Source organism: Artemia sp. Qi Xiang Cuo, chromosome 2 (genome assembly GCF_049724085.1).
Source record: "Artemia sp. Qi Xiang Cuo chromosome 2, ASM4972408v1, whole genome shotgun sequence".
NCBI classification, from domain to species: Eukaryota; Metazoa; Arthropoda; class Branchiopoda; order Anostraca; family Artemiidae; genus Artemia; species Artemia sp. Qi Xiang Cuo.
Genome location: NC_142795.1, coordinates 51056826 through 51080923, shown reverse-complemented (window position 1 = coordinate 51080923; position 24098 = coordinate 51056826). Strand labels below are relative to the sequence as shown.

Below are 24098 nucleotides of genomic sequence, written 5' to 3'. Positions count from 1 at the left end.
CCATAGCTTCAATTATCGCTTTCTAAATTCATACCCAGGTGTATCAAATTATGGCGCAAAGAGGATCTGAAATTTATAAGAGCTGGTTTTCAGCAACTTAACATCGGAATATAGGGATTAAAAGCTGTTAATACCACTAACACTAGCGCCAGTGGCAACCTTGTTAAAAAAGGAGAAGATTTCGAAGAATACGGATAATTAATCTGTCTTGCAATAAGGCATAAATTTCTCTGTCAGTTATAATTTATCAGTGTTTTTTTTCTTAGAGTTGTTTTAAATCAGTTTAAAGTCCGCGCAAGGTAGGCCTAAGTTAGTTTGGAAAAATCTTGGCAGGTTAAATAGGCCGATTGATTTTAAACTGGTAAGCATAGAGTCAGAAATCATGCTGTGCAGGCTTATCATAATGTAATTATGAAATTTACTTATGAAATACGATATTTGTATTCTTCTAGGATTAATTCCTGCATTCATGAACATCCCAACACTTAATTATCATGAACATGCCTTAATTGTTTGATGGTTTTCCCAAACTAATAATTTACCCTAAATATTTTTTTTCTGCGACCTGTGTTGTAGACAGAGGTCATAATCGGGTGGTTTTCCTGACGAGAAACCAACCTGTTATATTCGGTGCCTAAAATGTAATTCAAGGCGAAGCTTTATACTAGATAGCTGTTGTCTCTTCTCACTGAGCATAAGTCTTTAAGTTGTGGAACATTTGTACCCTCAATCCAGTGCACATTAGAACAGACACTAATTAAGGTTAAAATTTTAATAACTGACATGTCCTACTGCAAAGCTTGTTTAAAAAATTAATTATGGACTCAGTAAATGATTGAATCATTATGCCTTGATTTGGTGGTAGTTTTACGAAACGCAATTAAAGTACTCTAAATAATACTTTGGTAGACATTATTTGGGATGATTAAATGGTCCAAGACCTACGAGCTCTCATTATTAAAATAGATGATATAGTAGGGCATAAGAAAAGGTATAAACATAAACAAAGCCATGTGAAGTATTTTTGTTTCTTTAGAAAATTCTCAAATATTTTTTGATTAATTTTTTAACGGTAATCTTTAAGGTCTAATCTGTCAAATAATAACAGCAATAATAAATAAGTGAAAGAGAAGGATCCCACGGGACGATATGCTTATTTTAAAAGTCAAGTGAATTTAAAAACTGAAATAAAACTTCACCGGTACTTTCATTTTTATTTAGATGCAAGAAGTCGAAGTACAAGTCCGTCTACCCTCCGTACAACCTACAGGACGTCTGGTTCTCGGATACTTACAACAGCTGTATCATCAGTGGAGCGAAATCATTCAAGTGCTATTAATCAAAGAATGCCAACACGAGCTAAAGTACAGACACAAGAGACAACTGAAAATGCTCGACTAGCTATGCGACCTTCACTGGCAGAAAGCATTAGAAGTGTATACGCAGCTTTTCTGTGGCATGAAGGAATTGTTCATGATGCTATGACTTGTGCATCGTACCTCAAGTTTCATCCCACTCTCCCAAAAGAAGGTGAAGCGGTGATGAGGCGACCTAAACGGTCTGGTGCTGAAGATAAAAAGAAACTAAGGCACAGTGTAGAAGTTAGTTCAAGTCAGTACTTACACGTCAAGCTTTTGGAAGGGAATCTTAGTGCTGTTTCTTCAAAATCAAGTTTGAGTGAAGATTCTTCTACTTCAAATAATTTTAATTTGACATCACCCCTGCCTACAACACTTAAATTGATTGTTATATTGTGGGATGATATCAGTCGTAAAACTTTAAAGCTGATTGAGGAGCAGACACTTTTACTTAACCCATTGATGAAAAGGACAAAGGAGAAAAATGATAAGTCAGAAAAAAAGAAGAAGAAATCTAGAAAAGAGGATAAAGCAGAAAAGGCGAGTGATGATACGTGTGACCTATGTGGGCTCGCATTTCCTCATTCTCTAACCAACCATATGAGAGAGCGTCATCCCGGTTGCAAGAAGCAATCTGTTGGATATGGATATAATAGTAAAGGTGTTTACTGTTTTGGTTGGTCTGGCGACTGTGGGGATGGAGGTGTTGGTGCTAGCCCATGGTACATACTGTGTGAAGAATGCCGTGACAGTTATTTGAAATCTGCCGCTTCAGATCTTAAAAAAGAAAAAAGAAGGTCCAAGCGTCGGAGCACAACCAACTCAAACCTCGTCTCGCCGTCTTCCGTTGATATTCAGCAAACTTTAAAGAATAATTCACTGTTCCTATTGAATATAGCAAGTCGCTACTTTGATTCTGACAAGTTCAAGGACATTCCAGTGATAAGAAAAAGAAAATTAGGCATTCAATCCAGTAGCCTTGCGGTGGTGACAGAAAAAAGGGTGAGTACTTTATTTATAAAAAGAGCAACTAGAATTCTAGGAAAGAATTATTGTAGCGATATAGCCTAAACTTTTTGGCGATCATTTTATTTTAGAATTTCTGAAGGGTGCTTAGATGTCATTGTGTAAGTTTTAATTTAGTATGAAAGCAATTTTCTTAATGAAAATAATATTGTCCATTCCTCCTGCATCAGTCTAGTAAAAATAAAAGTCTATTAAAAATAATAAAAAGAATTACAGTATATTTTGTAAAAAGACTTGGTACAGATACTTTATTTTAATTTAAAACTCAAAGTGCAATATTTGCTTTTCTAAATTTAGTTTGCGAAAATGTAATTTGGGCTTTATTGATTTGCAAAAACATTTATAATTTAAAAACTTACCAATTAAAAATGATTACATAACATACAGTCAAACTTACATTTATAAAAAAATGAATTAGGACCATAGTCATACTCACTCCCTAGTGATAAGCCCATTTTACGGACTTTGATTGTATGAGTCGACTTGCGTAGCCTCAAAAGTAGCTGGTGGCTTTAATCATAAAACTAATAGAATAATGTTGCTTAGTTTGAAGGATGACTTGGATCTTCAACCTTCTTGAGCAATGGCAAAAGGAGATATATTACAGACAAGTAGTTTTCGAAAAATGCAGTTTTGCTTAACAAAAGTAGTTTTCAAAAAATTAAAATGGCAATATTTTTAGAACGTTAAAAGTTTTAAAGTTCAAAAATTTCTTACTAATATGCAGCTTAAACCTATATTAAGAACTTTAGGAAAAATGCAGAAGTAATTGAACAACGCTGCTTGACTTGGATGACTTGGGTCTTCAACCCTCTTTAGCAATGGAAAAAAGCAAGCACAAAATTGCTACAGGCAAATAATTTTTAAAAAATGTAGTTTTCAAAAGATTATATGAATATATTTTTCAAAAGTTTAAATTTTTTTAAGAAAAATGCAGCTTAAACTTATGTTAAGAACTTTAAGGATTAAATTAAAATGGCTGACTACACGTTGATGCGTCATTAGGAATATTGCAGAAGTAAAGGAATAGCACTGCATAGTGTTAAGGATGACTTGGATCTTCAACCCTCTTGAGCCATGGCAAAAAAAGGAAACACAAAATTACTACAGAATCCAAACAAAATATTACCAGAATCCAAGTAAACTAGCACCATTTGGTGGAAGTTATCATTATATACTATAGTGGAACCCCTTGGAAAAAGTAAAAATTAAATACTCAGTAACCGAAGTTACTTCAATGCCAATCACTGACCATGGTCTGCTGCAATTCGGTGGCTGGATAACGGGAGAAAACTGGGTCGCGGTCTCTTCAGCTAAAGACTTGGATTCCCAAGTAGAAGAATTCCATAATAAGGTAAAGTCAAAATTTCTCGAGGGCTTTCCCGAACGTAAGACTAAATTCTGTTCTAGTGATAAACCATGCGTAAATTCAAAAATAAAGCGACGGATAAAACATAAATTGCACTTAATGCGAAAAGGTCAAGAGAATCAAGCAAAACAGGTGGCAAACAAAATAAATGGAAAATCAAAGAGGCACAAGCAAATTACTATGAAAATGAAGTTTACCATCTTTTGGAGTCCAAGCCTTCGCAGTTTACCAGTAAACTAAAAAGTTTGACAGGTAAAAGTTCTCAACCAGTTGACTTCATGGGAGGAGCCTCTAGAGAAAGCTACGAATGATTTAAATGCCCATTTTGCTTCAATCGTGCAGTCTTACCACCCTCTTCCACCTGAGGATCCTCCAGTAAATTTAACTACTCCTTCAGATGATAATTTAATTGCTGATATTTCATCGGCAATTATAATCCGTAAACTCTCTTCGTTAAAAAGAACTTCTGTTGCCCCTTTTGACATTCCAGTTGCTGTCATTAAAGCATTTACCAAAGAATTATCATTTCCCCTTCAGATAATTTTTAATAATATAACAAAAACAGGATATTTTCCAAAGAAATGGAAGGAAGGGTTTATCACCCCCATTCCAAAGAAGGGAGCAGCTAATGATTTCTCTGGTGTCCGCCCGATGACAGTTACGTCAGTTTTTAGCAGAATATTCGAAAGCTTTTTTGCCGCAAGGCTGAAGAAATATCTTTTGAAAGTAACTGATCAAAAGCAATTTGGTAGCATCCCTAAGTGTTCGACAGTTCATTACTTCGTTAATTTAATTGATTTTATTTTAAGATACCTGGATGAACCTGGAAAATGGATAAATTTAATTGCAATTGATTTCAGAAAAGCATTTGACCTTGTTGATCATAAAATCCTTTTAGGAAAAATGGCGGAAAAAATATACCCAGCTTTATTATGAAAATCATCAAGAACTTCTTAACAAATAGAGTGCCAACAGTAAAGTATAAAGAATAATTTTCCACTTCTCTGTTAGTTTTTTGTGGAATTCCACAAGGGACAGTGATTGGGCCGCTGGGCTTCCTCCTCATGATAAATGAAATTGCTGCTAAGCTGGAGGACAGATGGAAATACCTTGACGACTTGTCCTTAACGGAAGTCGTATCTGAGGATTCGAAGAGCAATGCTGCTGGTTTCATCGACCAAGTTACCAGAGAGGCGGCAGAACTAAACATGGTCGTGAATAAAGACAAATGCTCGGCCACGACATTTTCTTTTCTTCGGAATGCTCAACCGTCTTTCGAACCTCCTATCGCTTCCGAGCTAATAAGTCACAAAATTACTTTAATTGGTGTGGTGATTTCTTCTGACCTCTCATGCGGGAGAATACAAAGACAATTGTAAAAAAAGCTAACGGCGCAATCCAAATGCTAAAAACACTGAAAAAAATTCGAGTTCCCAAGGAAAAGCTAAAACTAATATTTAGCACTTTCATCCGGCCTTTAGTTGAATATGCTTGTCCGGTTTGGCACTTTGCCCTTACCCAGGATGAAACTGATAAAATTGAACGAGTTCAGAAGAGATCACTGCAAATCATTTATGGCGGTTCCCCTTTATCTTACTCCTTTTACTTCAAAGAATTTAAACTTGAATCCCTTTCTTCACGCCGAGAAAAATTATGCCAAAGGTTTGGCTCCTCCCTCCTCCAACATCCCATCTACCGGTCATTCCTTCCCCCACCTTTTGTCCCTATAAGATCTTGTCCCCCTAGAGAAGTGGCTGAGAAGGTTTCGAAACTGACCCCAGTCCACTGTAACACCATGCGCTACAGTAAAAGCTTTGTGCCAAGCTTGGTGAAATATTACAATAATCTCTAGTGTTTTTATTCTTTAGTTTATTTTATCCTGTCGAAGTTTTATCAGACAATTTTATTCTCAATCCAAGTGTTTTTAACCTTTAGTTTATTTATTCTGAAGAAGTTTTATCAGACAACTTTATTTTGCTATTTATGACTAAGAGACATCATATTTGGGCTTTGCCCACGAGAGCTATGTCTTGCTTTCGAATTGAATGAATTTGAATATACTACAGGCAAATGGTTTTCGAATAATGCAGTTTTGTTTAACAAATGTAGTTTTCAAAAGATTAAATGGAAATATTTTTCAAAACTGTAAAAGTTTTTAAAAGTTCAAAACTTTCTTAGTAAAATGCAGCTTAAACCTATATTAAGACTTTTGAGGATTCGACTAAAACGTGGTGACTACACGTTGATGAGGTATTAGGAAAATTGCAGAAGTAATTGAATAACGCTGCTTTTGAAGGATGACTTGAGTCTTCACCCCTCTTTAGCAATGGCAAAAAAAAAAGCACAAAATTACTACAGGCAAACAATTTTCGAAAAATACAGTTTTGTTTAACAAATGTAGTTTTCAAAAGATTATATGGAAATATTTCTCGAAATTTTAAAATTTTTTAATAGTTTAAAATTTTTCAGTAAAATGCAGCTTAAACCTAGTTTAAGAATATTTTTCAAAACTTTAAAGTTTTTAAAAGTTCAAAACTTTCTTAGTTTGCAGCTTAAACTGTAAAAATGCAGCTTAAACCTGTATTAAGACTTTTGAGGATTCGACTAAAACGCGGTGACTACACGTTGATGAGGTATTAGGAAAATTGCAGAAGTAATTGAATAACGCTGCTTTTGAAGGATGACTTGAGTCTTCACCCCTCTTTAGCAATGGCAAAAAAAACTAAACACAAAATTACTACAGGCAAACAATTTTCTAAAAATACAGTTTTGTTTAACAAATGTAGTTTTCAAAAGATTATATGGAAATATTTCTAAAATTTTTTAATTTTTTAATAGTTTAAAAATTTTTCAGTAAAATGCAGCTTAATCATATTTTAAGAATATTTTTCAAAACTTAAAAGTTTTTAAGAGGTCAAAACTTTCTTAGTTTGCAGCTTAAACTGTAAAAATGCAGCTTAAACCTGTATTAAGACTTTTGAGGATTCGACTAAAACGCGGTGACTACACGTTGATGAGGTATTAGGAAAATTGCAGAAGTAATTGAATAACGCTGCTTTTGAAGGATGACTTGAGTCTTCATCCCTCTTTAGCAATGGCAAAAAAAACAAAACACAAAATTACTACAGGCAAACAATTTTCGAAAAATATATTTTTGTTTAACAAATGTAGTTTTCAAAAGATTATATGGAAATATTTCTAAAATTTTTTAATTTTTTAATAGTTTAAAAATTTTTCAGTAAAATGCAGCTTAATCCTATTTTAAGAATATTTTTCAAAACTTAAAAGTTTTTAAGAGGTCAAAACTTTCTTAGTTTGCAGCTTAAACTGTAAAAATGCAGCTTAAACCTGTATTAAGACTTTTGAGGATTCGACTAAAACGCGGTGACTACACGTTGATGAGGTATTAGGAAAATTGCAGAAGTAATTGAATAACGCTGCTTTTGAAGGATGACTTGAGTCTTCACCCCTCTTTAGCAATGGCAAAAAAAAAAAAAACACAAAATTACTACAGGCAAACAATTTTCGAAAAATATATTTTTGTTTAACAAATGTAGTTTTCAAAAGATTATATGGAAATATTTCTCAAAATTTATTAAATTTTTTAATAGTTTAAAAATTTTTCAGTAAAATGCAGCTTAATCCTATTTTAAGAATATTTTTCAAAACTTTAAAAGTTTTTAAGAGGTCCAAAACTTTCTTAGTTTGCAGCTTAAACTGTAAAAATGCAGCTTAAACCTGTATTAAGACTTTTGAGGACTCGACTAAAACGCGGTGACTACACGTTGATGAGGTATTAGGAAAATTGCAGAGGTAATTGAATAACGCTGCTTTTGAAGGATGACTTGAGTCTTCACCCCTCTTTAGCAATGGCAAAAAAACAAAAAAAAACGCAAAATTACTACAGGCAAACAATTTTCGAAAAATACAGTTTTGTTTAACAAATGTAGTTTTCAAAAGATTATATGGAAATATTTCTAAAATTTTTTAATTTTTTAATAGTTTAAAAATTTTTCAGTAAAATGCAGCTTAATCCTATTTTAAGAATATTTTTCAAAACTTAAAAGTTTTTAAGAGGTCAAAACTTTCTTAGTTTGCAGCTTAAACTGTAAAAATGCAGCTTAAACCTGTATTAAGACTTTTGAGGATTCGACTAAAACGCGGTGACTACACGTTGATGAGGTATTAGGAAAATTGCAGAAGTAATTGAATAACGCTGCTTTTGAAGGATGACTTGAGTCTTCATCCCTCTTTAGCAATGGCAAAAAAAACAAAACACAAAATTACTACAGGCAAACAATTTTCGAAAAATATATTTTTGTTTAACAAATGTAGTTTTCAAAAGATTATATAGAAATATTTCTCAAAATTTTTTAATTTTTTAATAGTTTAAAAAATTTTCAGTAAAATGCAGCTTAAACCTATTTTAAGAACATTTTTCAAAACTTTAAAATTTTTAAAAGGTCCAAAACTTTCTTAGTTTGCAGCTTAAACTGTAAAAATGCAGCTTAAACCTGTATTAAGACTTTTGAGGATTCGACTAAAACGCGATGACTACACGTTGATGAGGTATTAGGAAAATTGCAGAAGTAATTGAATAACGCTGCTTTTGAAGGATGACTTGAGTCTTCACCCCTCTTTAGCAATGGCAAAAAAAACAAAAAAAAACGCAAAATTACTACAGGCAAACAATTTTCGAAAAATACAGTTTTGTTTAACAAATGTAGTTTTCAAAAGATTATATGGAAATATTTCTAAAATTTTTTAATTTTTTAATAGTTTAAAAATTTTTCAGTAAAATGCAGCTTAATCCTATTTTAAGAATATTTTTCAAAACTTAAAAGTTTATAAGAGGTCAAAACTTTCTTAGTTTGCAGCTTAAACTGTAAAAATGCAGCTTAAACCTGTATTAAGACTTTTGAGGATTCGACTAAAACGCGGTGACTACACGTTGATGAGGTATTAGGAAAATTGCAGAAGTAATTGAATAACGCTGCTTTTGAAGGATGACTTGAGTCTTCACCCCTCTTTAGCAATGGCAAAAAAAACAATACACAAAATTACTACAGGCAAACAATTTTCGAAAAATACATTTTTGTTTAACAAATGTAGTTTTCAAAAGATTATATGGAAATATTTCTAAAATTTTTTAATTTTTTAATAGTTTAAAAATTTTACAGTAAAATGCAGCTTAATCCTATTTTAAGAATATTTTTCAAAACTTAAAAGTTTTTAAGAGGTCAAAACTTTCTTAGTTTGCAGCTTAAACTGTAAAAATGCAGCTTAAACCTGTATTAAGACTTTTGAGGATTCGACTAAAACGCGGTGACTACACGTTGATGAGGTATTAGGAAAATTGCAGAAGTAATTGAATAACGCTGCTTTTGAAGGATGACTTGAGTCTTCATCCCTCTTTAGCAATGGCAAAAAAAACAAAACACAAAATTACTACAGGCAAACAATTTTCGAAAAATACATTTTTGTTTAACAAATGTAGTTTTCAAAAGATTATATAGAAATATTTCTCAAAATTTTTTAATTTTTTAATAGTTTAAAAAATTTTCAGTAAAATGCAGCTTAATCCTATTTTAAGAATATTTTTCAAAACTTTAAAAGTTTTTAAGAGGTCCAAAACTTTCTTAGTTTGCAGCTTAAACTGTAAAAATGCAGCTTAAACCTGTATTAAGACTTTTGAGGATTCGACTAAAACGCGGTGACTACACGTTGATGAGGTATTAGGAAAATTGCAGAAGTAATTGAATAACGCTGCTTTTGAAGGATGACTTGAGTCTTCACCCCTCTTTAGCAATGGCAAAAAAAACAAAAAACACAAAATTACTACAGGCAAACAATTTTCGAAAAATACATTTTTGTTTAACAAATGTAGTTTTCAAAAGATTATATAGAAATATTTCTCAAAATTTTAAAAATTTTTAATAGTTTAAAAAATTTTCAGTAAAATGCAGCTTAAACCTATTTTAAGAAAATTTTTCAAAACTTTAAAATTTTTAAAAGTCCAAAACTTTCTTAGTTTGCAGCTTAAACTGTAAAAATGCAGCTTAAACCTGTATTAAGATTTTTGAGGACTCGAATAAAACGCGATGACTACACGTTGATGAGGTATTAGGAAAATTGCAGAAGTAATTGAATAACGCTGCTTTTGAAGGATGACTTGAGTCTTCACCCCTCTTTAGCAATGGCAAAAAAAACAAAAAAAACGCAAAATTACTACAGGCAAACAATTTTCGAAAATACAGTTTTGTTTAACAAATGTAGTTTTCAAATATTATATGGAAATATTTCTCAAAATTTAAAATTTTTTTAATAGTTTAAAAATTTTTCAGTAAAAAGCAGCTTAAACCTATTTTAAGAATATTTTTCAAAACTTAAAAGTTTTTAAAAGTTCAAAACTTTCTTAGTTTGCAGCTTAAACTCTAAAAATGCAGCTTAAACCTGTATTAAGATTTTTGAGGACTCGAATAAAACGTGATGACTACACGTTGATGAAGTATTAAGAAAATTGCAGAAGTAATTGAATAACGCTGTTTTTGAAGGATGCCTTGAGTCTTCACCCCTCTTTAGCAATGGCATAAAAAACAAAACACAAAATTACTACAGGCAAAAAATTTTCGAAAAATACAGTTTTGTTTAACAAATGTAGTCTTCAAAAGATTATATGGAATTATTTCTCAAAATTTTAAATTTTTTTAATAGTTTAAAAATTTTTCAGTAAAATGCAGCTTAAACCTATTTTAAGAATATTTTTCAAAACTTTAAAGTTTTTAAAAGTTCAAAACTTTCTTAGTTTGCAGCTTAAACTGTAAAAATGCAGCTTAAACCTGTATTAAGACTTTTGAGGATTCGACTAAAAGGGGAAGACTACACGTTGATGAGGTATTAGGAAAATCGCAGAAGTAAATAAATAACACTGCTATTGAAGGATCACTTGGGGCTTCAACCCTCTTTAGCAATGGCAATAAAGCAAGCACAAAATTACTACAGGCAAATTATTTTCGAAAAATGCGGTTTTGTTTAACAAATATAGTTTAAATGGAAAAAATTTTCAAAAGTTTTTCAAAGTTTAAAATGTTTCACTAGAATGCAGCTTAAACCTATATTAAGAACTTCAAGGATTCAATTAAAATGGGTGATTACATTTTGATGGGGCAAAAGGAATATTGCAGGTATCAAATATACTTAGGCTATTTCTGTGAAGTTAAAAATAGATAATAAAATTTCATCTATTTATTAATAAAGCATTCAGTAAAGTTTGTGAAAATAGAGCCATTTGTTCAATATTAGGTTTTTAGCATAGAAAAGGCTAAGATTAGATTTTAATTTTTAGCGTTCTTTTACAACTCAGTCTCGGAACCCCACACCTGATAGTTCAACAGACTCCAGAAGTTTTCCCTGTGTGCCGTTTCAATGTATCTCCCTGTTGAATAGCTATGACTCACAAAACGGCCAGCTAGAGCTTCCAAAACTGAGAACGCCAGACTCCTCAATTAGTGATAACGACCAGGTACTCCTTTTAACTTTTTATTTCATTCCGTTTTTGCTGCACCTTAGAGGACTTGGGGCTTTGTCCTTATTCAAAATTTATCTAATTTCCTATTTTTGCTCAAATAATACGAGATATGCAAAAGAAATTAGTTTTTCTAAATACTTGCATAACACCACTAAAAACTCAAGGTCAGGCCTGTATATGTCAGGCTTGATCTATAGGGGATGGTGGATCTGAAAAAAAAGGAAAAATGGGTTTAATGTTTGAAAAATATATGAAACTTCTGTAATGTGTAAAATTATGAGTTTTTGGGAGAAAAAAGGGAGGGGGGGGAGAGAAATTTGGCATTTGGCTGATAGCTTTTTGGCATTTATGATTCAAATATTTTTTTTTCGCAGTTTTTACTCAACAAATAATATCAAACACATTTTAGCAATGACGACTGGGATTTTGAGGGCTGGTAGCTCACTTTCATCTGGAGCAATTCCTATTGATTCTAGGTTTGATTCATTCCTTTATATTTATTAATGAAAATAGGGTCATTTATTCAGTACTCGTTGTTTTATTGCAATCGTATCGTGGTGAGGATTTGAGGGGAGGGGTTCGAGTGTAAACCCAGTCATGGCACTCTTAGACTTGCTTAACTATATAAAAATATCTAATTTTTTTAGATCATGAGTATTTTCCAATTTATATTATTATTTTATCTTGAATACAATAGTATTAAGATGCATTTTCTTGTTGCCATTCAATTATTCATAGTATATACTGGGTTACACAGAGAAAAAATTTTCCTGCAACGAAACTAAAAGTTATATCATTTTTAAAGGAAGTTTCTTTTGACATTCTTTTAAGGCACGTCTGCATAGAGGGGGAGGGTCTTCCTTTGGATCGGCTTAAAACGGACTTGTAAGTCACCATAATTCTAAAACGCATTTTCTTAAAAGGGCATTTTGCTTATTTCTGCAGTCTGAAATAAGCCAAATTACCCACAGTAAAGAGATTGCATATTTATTACATTTAATCTAGATTCACGCAGTCTGCCCTTAGGTATGATCTATACAAGCGCAAATGACGGAGCAACCGTTAGCTATCACCTAACATGACATCACAATTTTGAAGGGTTAATATTAAAGTGGATTGATTCTATTCTCTTTTCCCAAGGGACTTTGTCCCTTGGATCTCTTTTTTCCCATTGGAGAGATCATGTTCAAATCTGTTTGTATTCTTTTACACGTTTTAGTTGTAGCTATACAAAATTAGAAGCTCAAATCTAGATATTTATTTTTGTTTAGTTCTGGACTTGATGCACCCTACACATATTGGTTTTAAAACATTAACAACCCAAGGTCTATAGGCCACGTGAACTATATATGATCTACGTTTTCGTAGTGTTTTCATTTTATCTGAAGCCTAACATCTATAAAATGTTTGGAAAACCCATAATAAAAAGTATAAGGAAATTTATTGAAGGAACTCTAAAATATTTCCATACCTATAAAACAGAGTAAAAGTGTGCTAAAGTGTATCTATTTCCTCATGAAATGTGTGAATGTTTTTTTTTGCAGAGCAATTTTTCACCAAGTCACTCGCGTCCTTTTACTCGCTCAAGATCACTAATGGGAACAGTGCCATCTTTTAAGGATATGGTAGAAGAAAGTGATGGCCAACCGCTGAGGCGACGGAATTTCAGCTCTTCATCAATTGCCCGAGAAGGTGACCTTAGAAAACTGTTCTTACATTCTTTTTTTTCTCGCAGGAATGGGCCCAAATTTACTCCCAAAATCAGATATTGTTATCATTATTAATAATTTCTTCTCTGCCAAAAACTAGCTTTATTTTCAAAATTTTAGTAAATCAGTGTTGATTTTTCGGGCTAAAAAAACAATGACTAGATTTGCGACGAATGTCTTAGATTGAAAATAAAGAAACGTCTTAGAAATGTCTAATGTCTAAGAAATGTCTAAATGTCTAAGGAATGTCTTCGAAAGGAAAATAAAGCCATAAGAGAGCGACTCTGTGTTCTGCGAAGTTTTTTAACCCTTTCTCATCCTATATTATTGTAAATGATCCTTTTGCTGTAAACAAAGCTCATTCCCAAAACCCCACTTTGTTAAAAATTGATGGTCTCAATCAATTTATCAAACTGAAGCTAGTTGGACCGCCTTATGAAGCCTTAAAAAGGAAAGAGGCTCTACTCTTTATTCTTGACCTTCTTTTGTTTTGGCAACTTGAGTCTCTTGGGACTCCACAGTACAATGACTTAAATTAGGTTAATATTATACCTAAAATGCTCCCTTGCACTTTGCCGTTGATTGTATTTATTTTACTATTTATCTGATCAAATTTTTCGGAAAAATTGAATCAAATAACGATTGCATTGCAACCAATGACCCAGACATAAGCATTCTCCTGGTTGGTGATGCTACTGATGTTTACGAATTTTACAAAAATCTGAAATTTACGAAATAGTACTAATTTTATAAAAATATGATAACTTTACCGGCCCAAAGTATACACTCAGCCTGATATTACTTATTGTTGTTTTTGTCTTGTTCTTGATATTATCCTGTCATTATTTCCCTCCTCTGTCTTTCTGCCTTCTTTAGGTACAAACTTAATGTTAATTTTTTTTTTGAAAAAACACAACGGTTTTACGAATCTGTAAAAACTTCGCAGAAGAAGAAAGACATTTCTAAATTTTGACTTGGATGAGTGACCTTGTAAAACAACAAACAGTTAAAATAATTTTTGTTCAAATTGTTCAGCTTCCATTTTCTCGGGAGACTTTAAACTTCATTCCAAAGTGTTCTCGCCACAGCTACCACTGAAAATGAGCATAAAACTAATAAAGTAAAATAAGCGTATGTTGCCTCAACATTGCATTTGTGTTGTTGAAGACTTTCTCTGATAAAAGTTTAGTCGCCTTAGCAATTAGTTTTAATGAAATTACTCAAAGTAGCGAATATTAGAAGTTTTGAAAAAAGGAGTATATCACCCCATTCAAGAAAATAGGGGTAACTACGGGCTTGATGGTGGGTTTACTATTGTTCTTGTTACAATCTTTTTAAATATTTACTTTAAGAGTAATCTAAATCATAGTTGTCATCAGCTTCAAATGGTAATTTCTGCGCCCCTGACAGTTTTTAAAAAAAAGTGTTTTTAAATATTTGGTAGCTATGGTAGCTCCTCTCTAGGTATTTCCCTTTGTACTGTTTTTTTGCTCTTTTTGTTTTCTTCTTCTTGTCCTCTTGGGCAGTTTTAACTTTGTTCTTTAGCCTTATTGATTGTTATAGTTTTGTCTACCTTACCTTTGAAATTGTTTTTATTTTGTTATGGTGTTGCGTTTTACATAGTGTTTTTTAATCTTTGGTGGAATACATTTTTATGAGGTTGATTCTGACCACTTAGATTTAATTGACCATTTTAATTTGGCGATTTTGATTTTTCTTTAGTAGTTAGTTGCTTTTGGCACGCTTAAGATTAGGTTTCTTTATAATGTAAAAGGTACTTTGCAATTAAATTTTCTATCTATGAACCCAGAAGATATGTTTCGTGGTACATAGGCTACTTTTTGTATAATAAAACAATATTGAATAGGATACATGCTCACAAAGTTAGCCCACAAAGAGTAACTTTGGAGCTTCGTCATCAACCTTTAGGACAACAATTTCCCTAAGAATTAGTAAAAAAAAGAAGAAAAAATTAACCAAAATATTCTATCCTCATTATTTTTCTGAAGGGCTCCCTGGGTTTCTTGTTTTTTACTTATTTCTGTTGCTTGACTTGTTATTTAAGCCTTACGTGGACTTTTTTTTTCATTATTTTTCCTTATCACATGAGTTTTTGGAAATCTCTTTGATTTATATTTCTTCCTTTTCACTATATTTCATCAAATTATTTATCTTTTATGTCTAATGAAGATCCTCTGTGTTGTACTTTCTTCCTTTTTTCGGTCTTTTACAAAAATCATTAAAGAGTTGCAGAATCGACCAGACCGCCATAAGCTCCCCTTTGAGCTTCTACAGCTTTTGGAATCAAATCGGAAACAAATGAAAACAAAAGTGACAGGAAACAAATCTATTTTTAGATTCGGCAATTTCTGTGTTATGTTCACCTTCGACGAATCTTCAGAGACTTTTCCCACAGGAGAATGGTAGTGTGGGGGAAAGCATGTTTCTTCCTGTTCCAGTATCCGACCCTATGTCCAGACCAGTTATGATGTTTTTGGTTCAGAATATTGATCTCGATTCAGTGTACAGCTCAATGCAGCGTAGCGTAATCAAATCTGTTTGTAAAGCCTATGGGATGAAGGTAAATATTGCCCAATCCTGTCAGAGCTTTAGTTATGAACCCCCCCCCCCCCAATGTTTTTGGTCACTCTGTAAAACAATTAAGTCAGTAAAATCGTGGTGCTTCGCGCCACGATTTTTCCGACGCCGCTAAAAATTTTTTTTCGGTTCGATAAAGACCACGAAGATACTGACATGTCATCTACAGAAATTTCGAACTTGATCGGTAAACACAGCAGTTTTACCAACTTCTGTCATGATTTTACAGATGGCGCCACAACTTTCTGTTTGGTTAAACAATCAGCATTAAAATAGTGACATGATACGTACCGAAATCTGAATCTCGGTTGGTAAATGCAGCAGTTTTACCGACTCGTGCAGTGATTTTACGCATTGTATTCGAAACGGATATTATGCTAATTTTTGGCAAAAAACAGTCGGTAAAATGAACAGCCAGTCGGTAAAATCTCTGTTTCCTCCTCCCCCCCCCCAATATTTTGGCTAGTAACGACACTGGTAGAGAGTGCAAATCCTGTTTTAGCGGACGCTGGGAGGAGGCAAGTGCAAGATTTCAATAGCCATCTTTATAAAATGACCAGTATTTTCATTCTACATGGAAAAAAAATATTGTGCTCAATGTTGTTTCCGGAAAGACGCGTCAAATGAAAAATTGTGAATTAAAGGTAGAAATGAAATGATTTATTTTTTATGGCAAATTTTGAAAAGGTTTCCAAAATCTATCCCAAATAAAATTTACTTTCTTTTCCTTTTAGATAAAAATATATAGCATTTAATTGAGGATGCCATTTCAAATTTCGAACTTGCCCCCAGTTCCTCTAAATGGTGGATGTGTATCATGGTTTTTCGAGGACTTAGGTAAAGATTATAAACTGATAGGCTGATAGTTCAGTTTAGAGTAAAAAAATTAAATAGAGAGACCAAATGACTTGTTTCATGGTTTTACATATTCTTTTGTTTATTTTTTTTTTTTTTTACCAGAATTGATGCTAGTTTTCTTCCTCTTTAGGCCTTAACTTGGCTGCTTAGAAGTATCAGTCAGACTATTTGCTTACATGACGTATTATGGTGGACTACAAGCGCACTTGTTGGAAAGGATTCAAAATCGTCCGACGTGGGTGAGCACCCTTGTACGGACGTAGTAGTCAGCGGAGAACTATGTCAAAATCTGCTTTCTTCTTTTCATTTGCTTTTACAAACGATAAGTGATTTGATGCCCTATTTACCGTATGGAAGCCCTCTTCTTCAACAGGCAGTCAAATGCTGGGCTGTGCACTTTCGAAACTCTGATCACCAGTTTCTTCATCGTAGTCTTGTTTTTTCGTCCATTAGTAAAATATTGTCAAGATCAGACGAAGACTGTGATGCTGATAGCTTTTCTCCTATGACTCAGTCGATTGTGAGTATATACATGATATTATTGTTTTAGTACCCACGAACTAATCTACTCTCGGCTGTTTTTGTTTAGATTATTCCTATTTTCAAACAGTTCATGGTAACAAACTGTAAGTAAGGAGCGACTCGGCACAATAGTAAACGGAACAAAAAGCTACAAGCCTGATACAATTTGCGTAAATCACAGACAGCGCAATCGCGCTGCCTAAGTAAAGACCGATGTTGGCACAATGTATTATTTTTTTTTGTTCTAGACCAGGGCACTTCGTATCGAAGGATTTGTCGTGGAAACTTCAAAAAGGGATCCTTCGATTGGAAATTAGAATCGCTATTGCCCTTTTAAATATTCGAAATTGATTGGAAGGCAACTAACAACCCTTCCACGCCCACCATTTACCCAAACATATTCCATCAAAACTTTGAGATAGCCATTTTGTTCAATGTAGATGAACGTTCTGGAAATTATGTCTATGAGGATGACACTCCCCCCAGAACCCTCAGGACTAAGGTTGTAAGCTATGACCTGGGGGCATATAAGGTTTTTTATAGAAAATGTTGTCGTAGAAACTTCATAAAGGTTCATTCAATTGAAAATTGAAAGAGGTAGTGCCCTTATTAATAGTCGAAACTGATTGGAGGGCAACTAACCTCCCTCTCACAACCACCATTTCCCCAAACACATCCAATTAAAATTTTGAAATAGCCATTTTTTCAACGTAGTTGAACGTTCTGGATCTTATGTCTTTGAGAATGATGACCCCCCCCCTCCACCACACCCCTCAGGGCAAGGGTTATAAGTTATGCCATAGGGGCGTATCAGGTTGTTATAGTGCGTTTTAATAGAAACTTCGAAAAATTCAAACGGCTAGTTCCCTTATTATTTGTCAAAAGTGATTGGAGGAAAACTAACACCCCTCCCACGGCCCCAAATACCCCCAATTCAGCCAATAAAAATTTCTAGACGGCTATTTTGTTAAACGTAATTAAAAGGTGTGTAAATTATGTCTTTAAGAATAACGTACCCCCTACAGCCCTCTAACTCAAAATGAGCAGAAATTAATCTGAGTAGCGTTCTAAGCCATATGCTTTCTAAAAGCCAGATTATAATTTCTACTTAACTGAAAACAATTATTTTAAATTTTTTCACTTTTTTAACTTTAAGAAAACAAAAATTAATTAAGTTTTTAAGGAATAAATATCAGGATATGTATATTAAACTGACAATTCACATTTGTTTTCAGTAAATTCATTTGAATTTTTTCAGTAAAGTACAAATTATATTCTGGCTTTTAGAAAGCATACGGTTTAGATCAGATTAATTTCTGCTCGTTTTGAGTTTGACTTATTTTAATTTCTGTTTGTTTTGGGTTTCATTTATTTATTGATACTGATTTGTCGTAGTTGTATGCTTGGTAGATTATTTGACTCTATTTTATTCGTTTTTGGTTTAATGGAGTTCTTTGCATTTTTTGAAAAACTTATTTTGTGCAAAAAGTTTTTTTTGATTAATTTCGAAAAAGAGGGGAAGTACCCCTCAAAAGTCAAGGAATCTTAATGGCAATTGCACCATAAGATTTGATGTATTAGAGAACCGTACTGTAGAGGTTTCAAGTTCCCATCTGCAAAAATGTCGAATTATGTGTTTTTTTTTGCCATTAGAAAGATCCCGGAAGCGTGTTTTATTGTTTTTTTTTGTTTCTTTGTTTTCCCAGGGGTGATCGTGTTGAAACAATGGTCCTAGAAGATTGGGAGAGGGCACATTCGAACGGAAATTAATATTTCTAGTGCAATCTACTTCATAAATCTTCTTCAGTTGCAGCAAGTGATAAACAAGTACTGATCAATATATACTGTAGCGAAATAGTTCATGCCCTGCAGTGTGCGGAAAAGGCTGCAGTACCGATTTGTCGTGTTTGGATTTGCTCGGAAATACCCCACTGGTCCGATAATTCGGATCTTGATGCGTGTGCGGACGTGAAATTCTGGTTAAGAATGTGGATAGATAATGACCGACCAAGGCATGATATAGTGAACTCCATCCGATTATATACTAAGCGAAGATTCGCAAAAACCCTTGCTATACATCGTGCTCTGATTATCGAATGTGATAGTAAATCTGTAAATCAAGACCCCTATCACTTGTGGAAATTCCTAAAAAAGAAGAAACATAAAGAATCAGCTGATGTTCTGCCCAGTGAGAGTGAGTGGGGTAAATATTTTACGCATGAGTTTTCATTGCCTAATACTTATCTGGAAAATAAATTGTCTATTGAGCTCGATGAAAGTCTTGCGGAATGTGAACGAGAAGATGTTTTTCTTGTGTCTAAGTCGTCAGTTAGTGTGGCACTCTTGAAACTGAAGAAGTTGTCGAGGGGGGTACGTAACTTGTGCAGATTGAACCTACAAGTGGGATGTTAATATCTTGTCGATTACCTGGGTCTTTTGTACCGATGGAATTTTAATACTGGGATTGTTCCAAATCTATTCTGCATGGGGGTAATTATTCCTGTACTAAAAAAGGGAAAAGACGGGGGGCAGTGTTCATAACTGTGGCGCCTATACTGTGCAAGTTATTTGAATTGCTCGTTGTAAATAGGCTTAGTGCTTCATGTAACACGCCGGATAACCAATTTGGTTTCAAGAAGAAAATGAGTAGAGAAAACACGCGCATTATTTGATTGCTAATTTGTTGATTGACGCCGATGATTCAAATGAGACCGGTGTGCACCCTCAGATATTGTTGTTGGCCCGGAAACGTGGCGTGGATAAGTCTATTATACACGCACTGAGGAATATGTATAGTAATTTAAAAGCGCGTGTAAATGTACCTTGTGTTAATGCTTTAACCCTAACTTCTAGTCTTATACCCGTAGAGAAGGGAATACGCCAAGGAGCACTTACTTCACCAACGCTATTCAATAATAGTATTATTTCATCGCAAGAACCGGTTCAGTCTACGTGTATCTTTAGAGGTCTCAATGTTTCGCTGATCGATTATGCCGACGACATTTTGAACGCGAGTAGAACACTTATAGGCATCGAAGAGACTTTCCGTGTTTTTGATAAAGAGTACGGTAATATAGATATTTAGTTCAGTTACCAGAAGAGTGAAGTTCACTTATAGAATAGCTATGTCAAAAATAGTTTACCAGTTGATGATTATTTCAGAATTTATACAACTAAGTCTTCGTTTAAGATTATGTATCTCGGCCTTCCAATTTGTAGCGATCTTAAAGAAACCCGTCATTGCCTTGTTTCGTTGTTCGCTGTAAAGACACGCAGATCTTATGGAATTCTCGTTTCAATGAAGTGCCACTTTAACCGTTTTCTACATGCAAGGGTGTATAATGCTTTTGTTTTGCCACATGTGCTAGCCCTATCTCCGTTTTGGAAAAGATTTACCTCGTCTGATCGCCGCAATATTCGGTCTATTTTCTACAGATATGGCAAGTATCCGCTTCGTCTTCCAGTTTGGATGAGGAATTCGAATATATCTCTGAAGTATGTTATAGCCGACCCGCTTATAGCTGTACTGAATCGCTGTGTTCGATTTGCAAAGGCGTTTGAACCAAGCCTCTCTTCATTATATGTCGCAATAACTTAAATTTGTATCTTTTGTTTGTCGTAGGAATGTTCTTAATCTTGTTTTTCTGTAGTTGAGTTTTCTTCGGATATTTTGTTGTTATTTGATGTTACTTTTTTTTCTTTTCTTGTACTCCATTTAAAACATTTTGTATGTTTAATAATGGGTAATAAAATAATAATAATAATAATAATAATAATAACATATAGTATTTGTTATTGGGATGTATATACCAGTAAGATTGTCCGCGGAAGGGATTTTCCATGGGGATAATGTTCCATGGGAGGAAATTTTCCGGGGGCCAATTTTCCAGGGGAAATTTTACAAGGGGGTATTTGTCAGAATTCCTATACTAAATTCTTTTTATTTGTCTTACTTTCTTTTTGGTAACTCAGTTTTACACGTGGAGATGTTGGGGGGGGGGATTATTCCGAGGATATCTTTGGAATGGGTGGCCGTATTAAATTCAGATGGGTCTCATTCGATTTTAAATTGAAAGTTATAATGCCCTTTTAAGAGTCAAAGTGATTTGAGCGAACCCCCCCCCCACCACCACGCCCATCATATCCCATAACAAATATCCAAACAAAGTTTTGAAAAATAAATTTTTTCAGCCTTGTTCAACGGTTCAGTTTTTATGCGTAGCAATAGTTGTTTATAGCAGTAGTAGCAATATGCAAATAGCACCTTTTTTTCAACAGCCCCTTTACCACAGGATAAAATGTTTAACTTAGTACCATCAACCGGTCCTGAAACAAAATTCATACGTCCTCATGAAAACCAATGTGGGCATAGTGTGCTTTGATTTGATTCAATACAGTTACAATATTGCCCAAAATTTTCGTATTAATACCTTAGGTTTATTAGTTGTAGTAGTAACATTTGTAAATATAGTAGTAGCAGTAGGAGTACAGTTAATAGTAGTAGTCTTTGTTTTAGTAGCAGTAGTAGTAGTAGCATTAATAGTAATAGTAGCAGTAGTTGAAGGAGTAGAAGCATTAGTATTATGATGCAAATATTGTCTTTTGGTTAGTTCAACATCCCCCACAACAAGTGTTTTAAGTTTCAATTTTACACACGGAACTGTTCCTAAGATACTGTTGATATGCCCTTTTGACAACCTGCATGCGTACGGCAGGTTGTCATCCGTACAACAGAAATATTCTCTGAAAATTTCACCATCATACTTTCATAGGTTGTGGATTTTGAGCTAGCCAGAAGACACTGTTTGTGTTCATTTAATAGTGCGTGCCATTTTTGCACGAATAAGTGGTGACCCCGTAGATTACCCCCCAATAAGTGGTGCCAGCGGTATAAGAGAACCCAATAAGTGGTACCAGCGGTATAAATCAACCCAATAAGTGGTGGCAGCTAGAAAAGGAGCTATCAACAGCACTGATAGTAAAAAGAATTTTGCATTATCGAAGAGACAAGAAATTTAGCCTAAAGGTAGCCTATTGTGGTTACATATATAAAAATAAAAAAAATCGCAAAGAAAATTCTTTTTTATCTGGGCTGTACCTAGGTGAATAGATAGGTAATGTAATTGAAGAATCAATATATCGTGCAACTAATTAGTGTGCAAAAATATAAGAACAATAAGCTAATCGTAAGAGGTTTTTCCGCCAATAAACCTGCTTGGCAATTTAAAAAGCTTTGTTTTCAGTACAATCAACTTTTACATGAGTATAATAAAAGTTATCCAGATATCTTGAATGATATTTTGCGGTAACCTGTCGGAGGAATATGGTTTCTCTTCAAGGTAGTTTAGGGTTGGTTGCGATACATGTGAGTAAAGATTAACGTATAATATTTGGAATTTAATTCTTAGAATTTGAGTGAAAGTGAAAATGTTCCGGGGGATGGCTAGTGCTATGTAATTATTTGGAGTTAAATTGGCTGAAGGTTGGTCTCTCAGTGTTAAAGGAAGGTTGGTTAAGGATACTTGGAAAAAAAAAATGGGGTATTTTTTTATATTTTTGGGGTATTTTGGATTTTGATTATAGTTATTCCATAGGTGTCACTACATAGGGGTATGCCAGATTATGGCATGGCGCGTTCATTTTTGCCTGGGTAATGAAATTTAAGTGCCGAAACTCATTTAGGCAATGAGTTTACATATGATGAGCCCCGATATGTGGGGATCCCTGGGAATATAATGTTTTTGTAGATTTAAGGTGCTATAGCTTGGTTTTGGAACATTGACCTATACTTATTGGTATTGATTTTGCTCTATTTTAGACTGGATTTTCAGATTATCGGATTGGATATACATTTTGGTCCTAGGGAACAGGATGGATGAATAAGGTCTAGACCTTGTTCAAGTGCTCATTTACTAAGGTAGGAAGGCAATTTTTTTTTTTTTTTTTTTTTTTTTTTTTTTTAGCCAAGTTAGTACCGTAATATATTATATGATTTCAGGTTGGATCTAGTGCTGGTGGAGGACATGTTAAAAATTTTTCCCCGACAGACCTTAACTCTGATCCAGGTTTGAACCTGAGGCGGATAATTATTTGGGGAGGTCATTTTATTTTTGTTTTGGGTTGTTGTTTGGTATTATGGTTAATGGAAATGGGCTTGATTTCTGGATATGATTTGGATTTTGTTTTAATTGTCGTTTTGGTTTTTTAACTTGTTTTTTAATGATAAATTCGAATACTAGTAAGACTCAAAGCGGTCTACCAGATGTTAGTAGGTGTACCGGTCGTTGTTTTCTTTTCCGAGACTATTTCACCCCTAGGGCTATTGTACAAAGCACTTTATATAATAAAAAGTTTCAAAGTTTATTTCGGGGTATGGTAAATTGTAAAACAACCAATACATTTATCTGTTGGAATGTAAAATTTGTTGCTTACAATATGTGGGGGAAAGTATTAATAACATACAGGAGAGATTTTCGGGACATGAAAGCACAATTAAAGGTAAAAAAAAACGAATAGCTGTCTAGTAAAACATTGTAATAATGGTACCTGTTCTTTAACTAATTTAACTATTACGATTTTAGAAAATTTGGTTTTAAATAATCTAACTAAAGAAGAGAAAAACATAAAATTACATAAACTCGAAGACTATTGGATCCATACCCTCAGTATTGCTTATCCTTTCGGTTTGAATGATCGAGTGGCTAAATATGGAGACATGTCTAATGTTGTTGTTATTTGTATAAAGGGTTTAATGGATCATCCTTCTTTTTAATCATCCCGTTAAACGTAAAAAATCGATCAAGGGCATAGGAAAAATAATAGGAAAAAGAATATAGATTTAGATATCTATTAGAGGGAGTTGTGAAAACTATTTGAATCTAATGGTATGGCTAGTATAATATAATATTTAAATAAATTATCAAAAAAATAAATAAATAGAATTATTTTTGGAATATAAATAATAAAACACCATGTAATTCAATAGTTAAACTAATTTATGATACAGTACGTAATTTAGCTAGAACTAAATGGTTGTGTATCAAGAGTTGACTTCAAGAAAGAAATTGTTACTTACTGAGAATTTTTTCATAATTTCTTGAATTAAATTTCTACATCGTGGATCTAAGTCG

The 24098-nt window shown here is 33.5% G+C and overlaps 1 protein-coding gene across 1 annotated transcript in view; it reads left to right on the top strand.

Annotated features, from left to right (window-relative positions):
* Positions 1 to 24098, top strand: part of LOC148955348 (E3 ubiquitin-protein ligase MYCBP2-like) — a 470872-nt gene that overhangs the window by 370469 nt on the left and 76305 nt on the right. The window contains 5 exon segments of the mRNA XM_089101721.1: positions 1222 to 2360; positions 11099 to 11275; positions 12826 to 12973; positions 15348 to 15571; positions 16577 to 16966. Coding sequence (XP_088957847.1) covers positions 1222 to 2360; positions 11099 to 11275; positions 12826 to 12973; positions 15348 to 15571; positions 16577 to 16966 — 2078 coding nt within the window.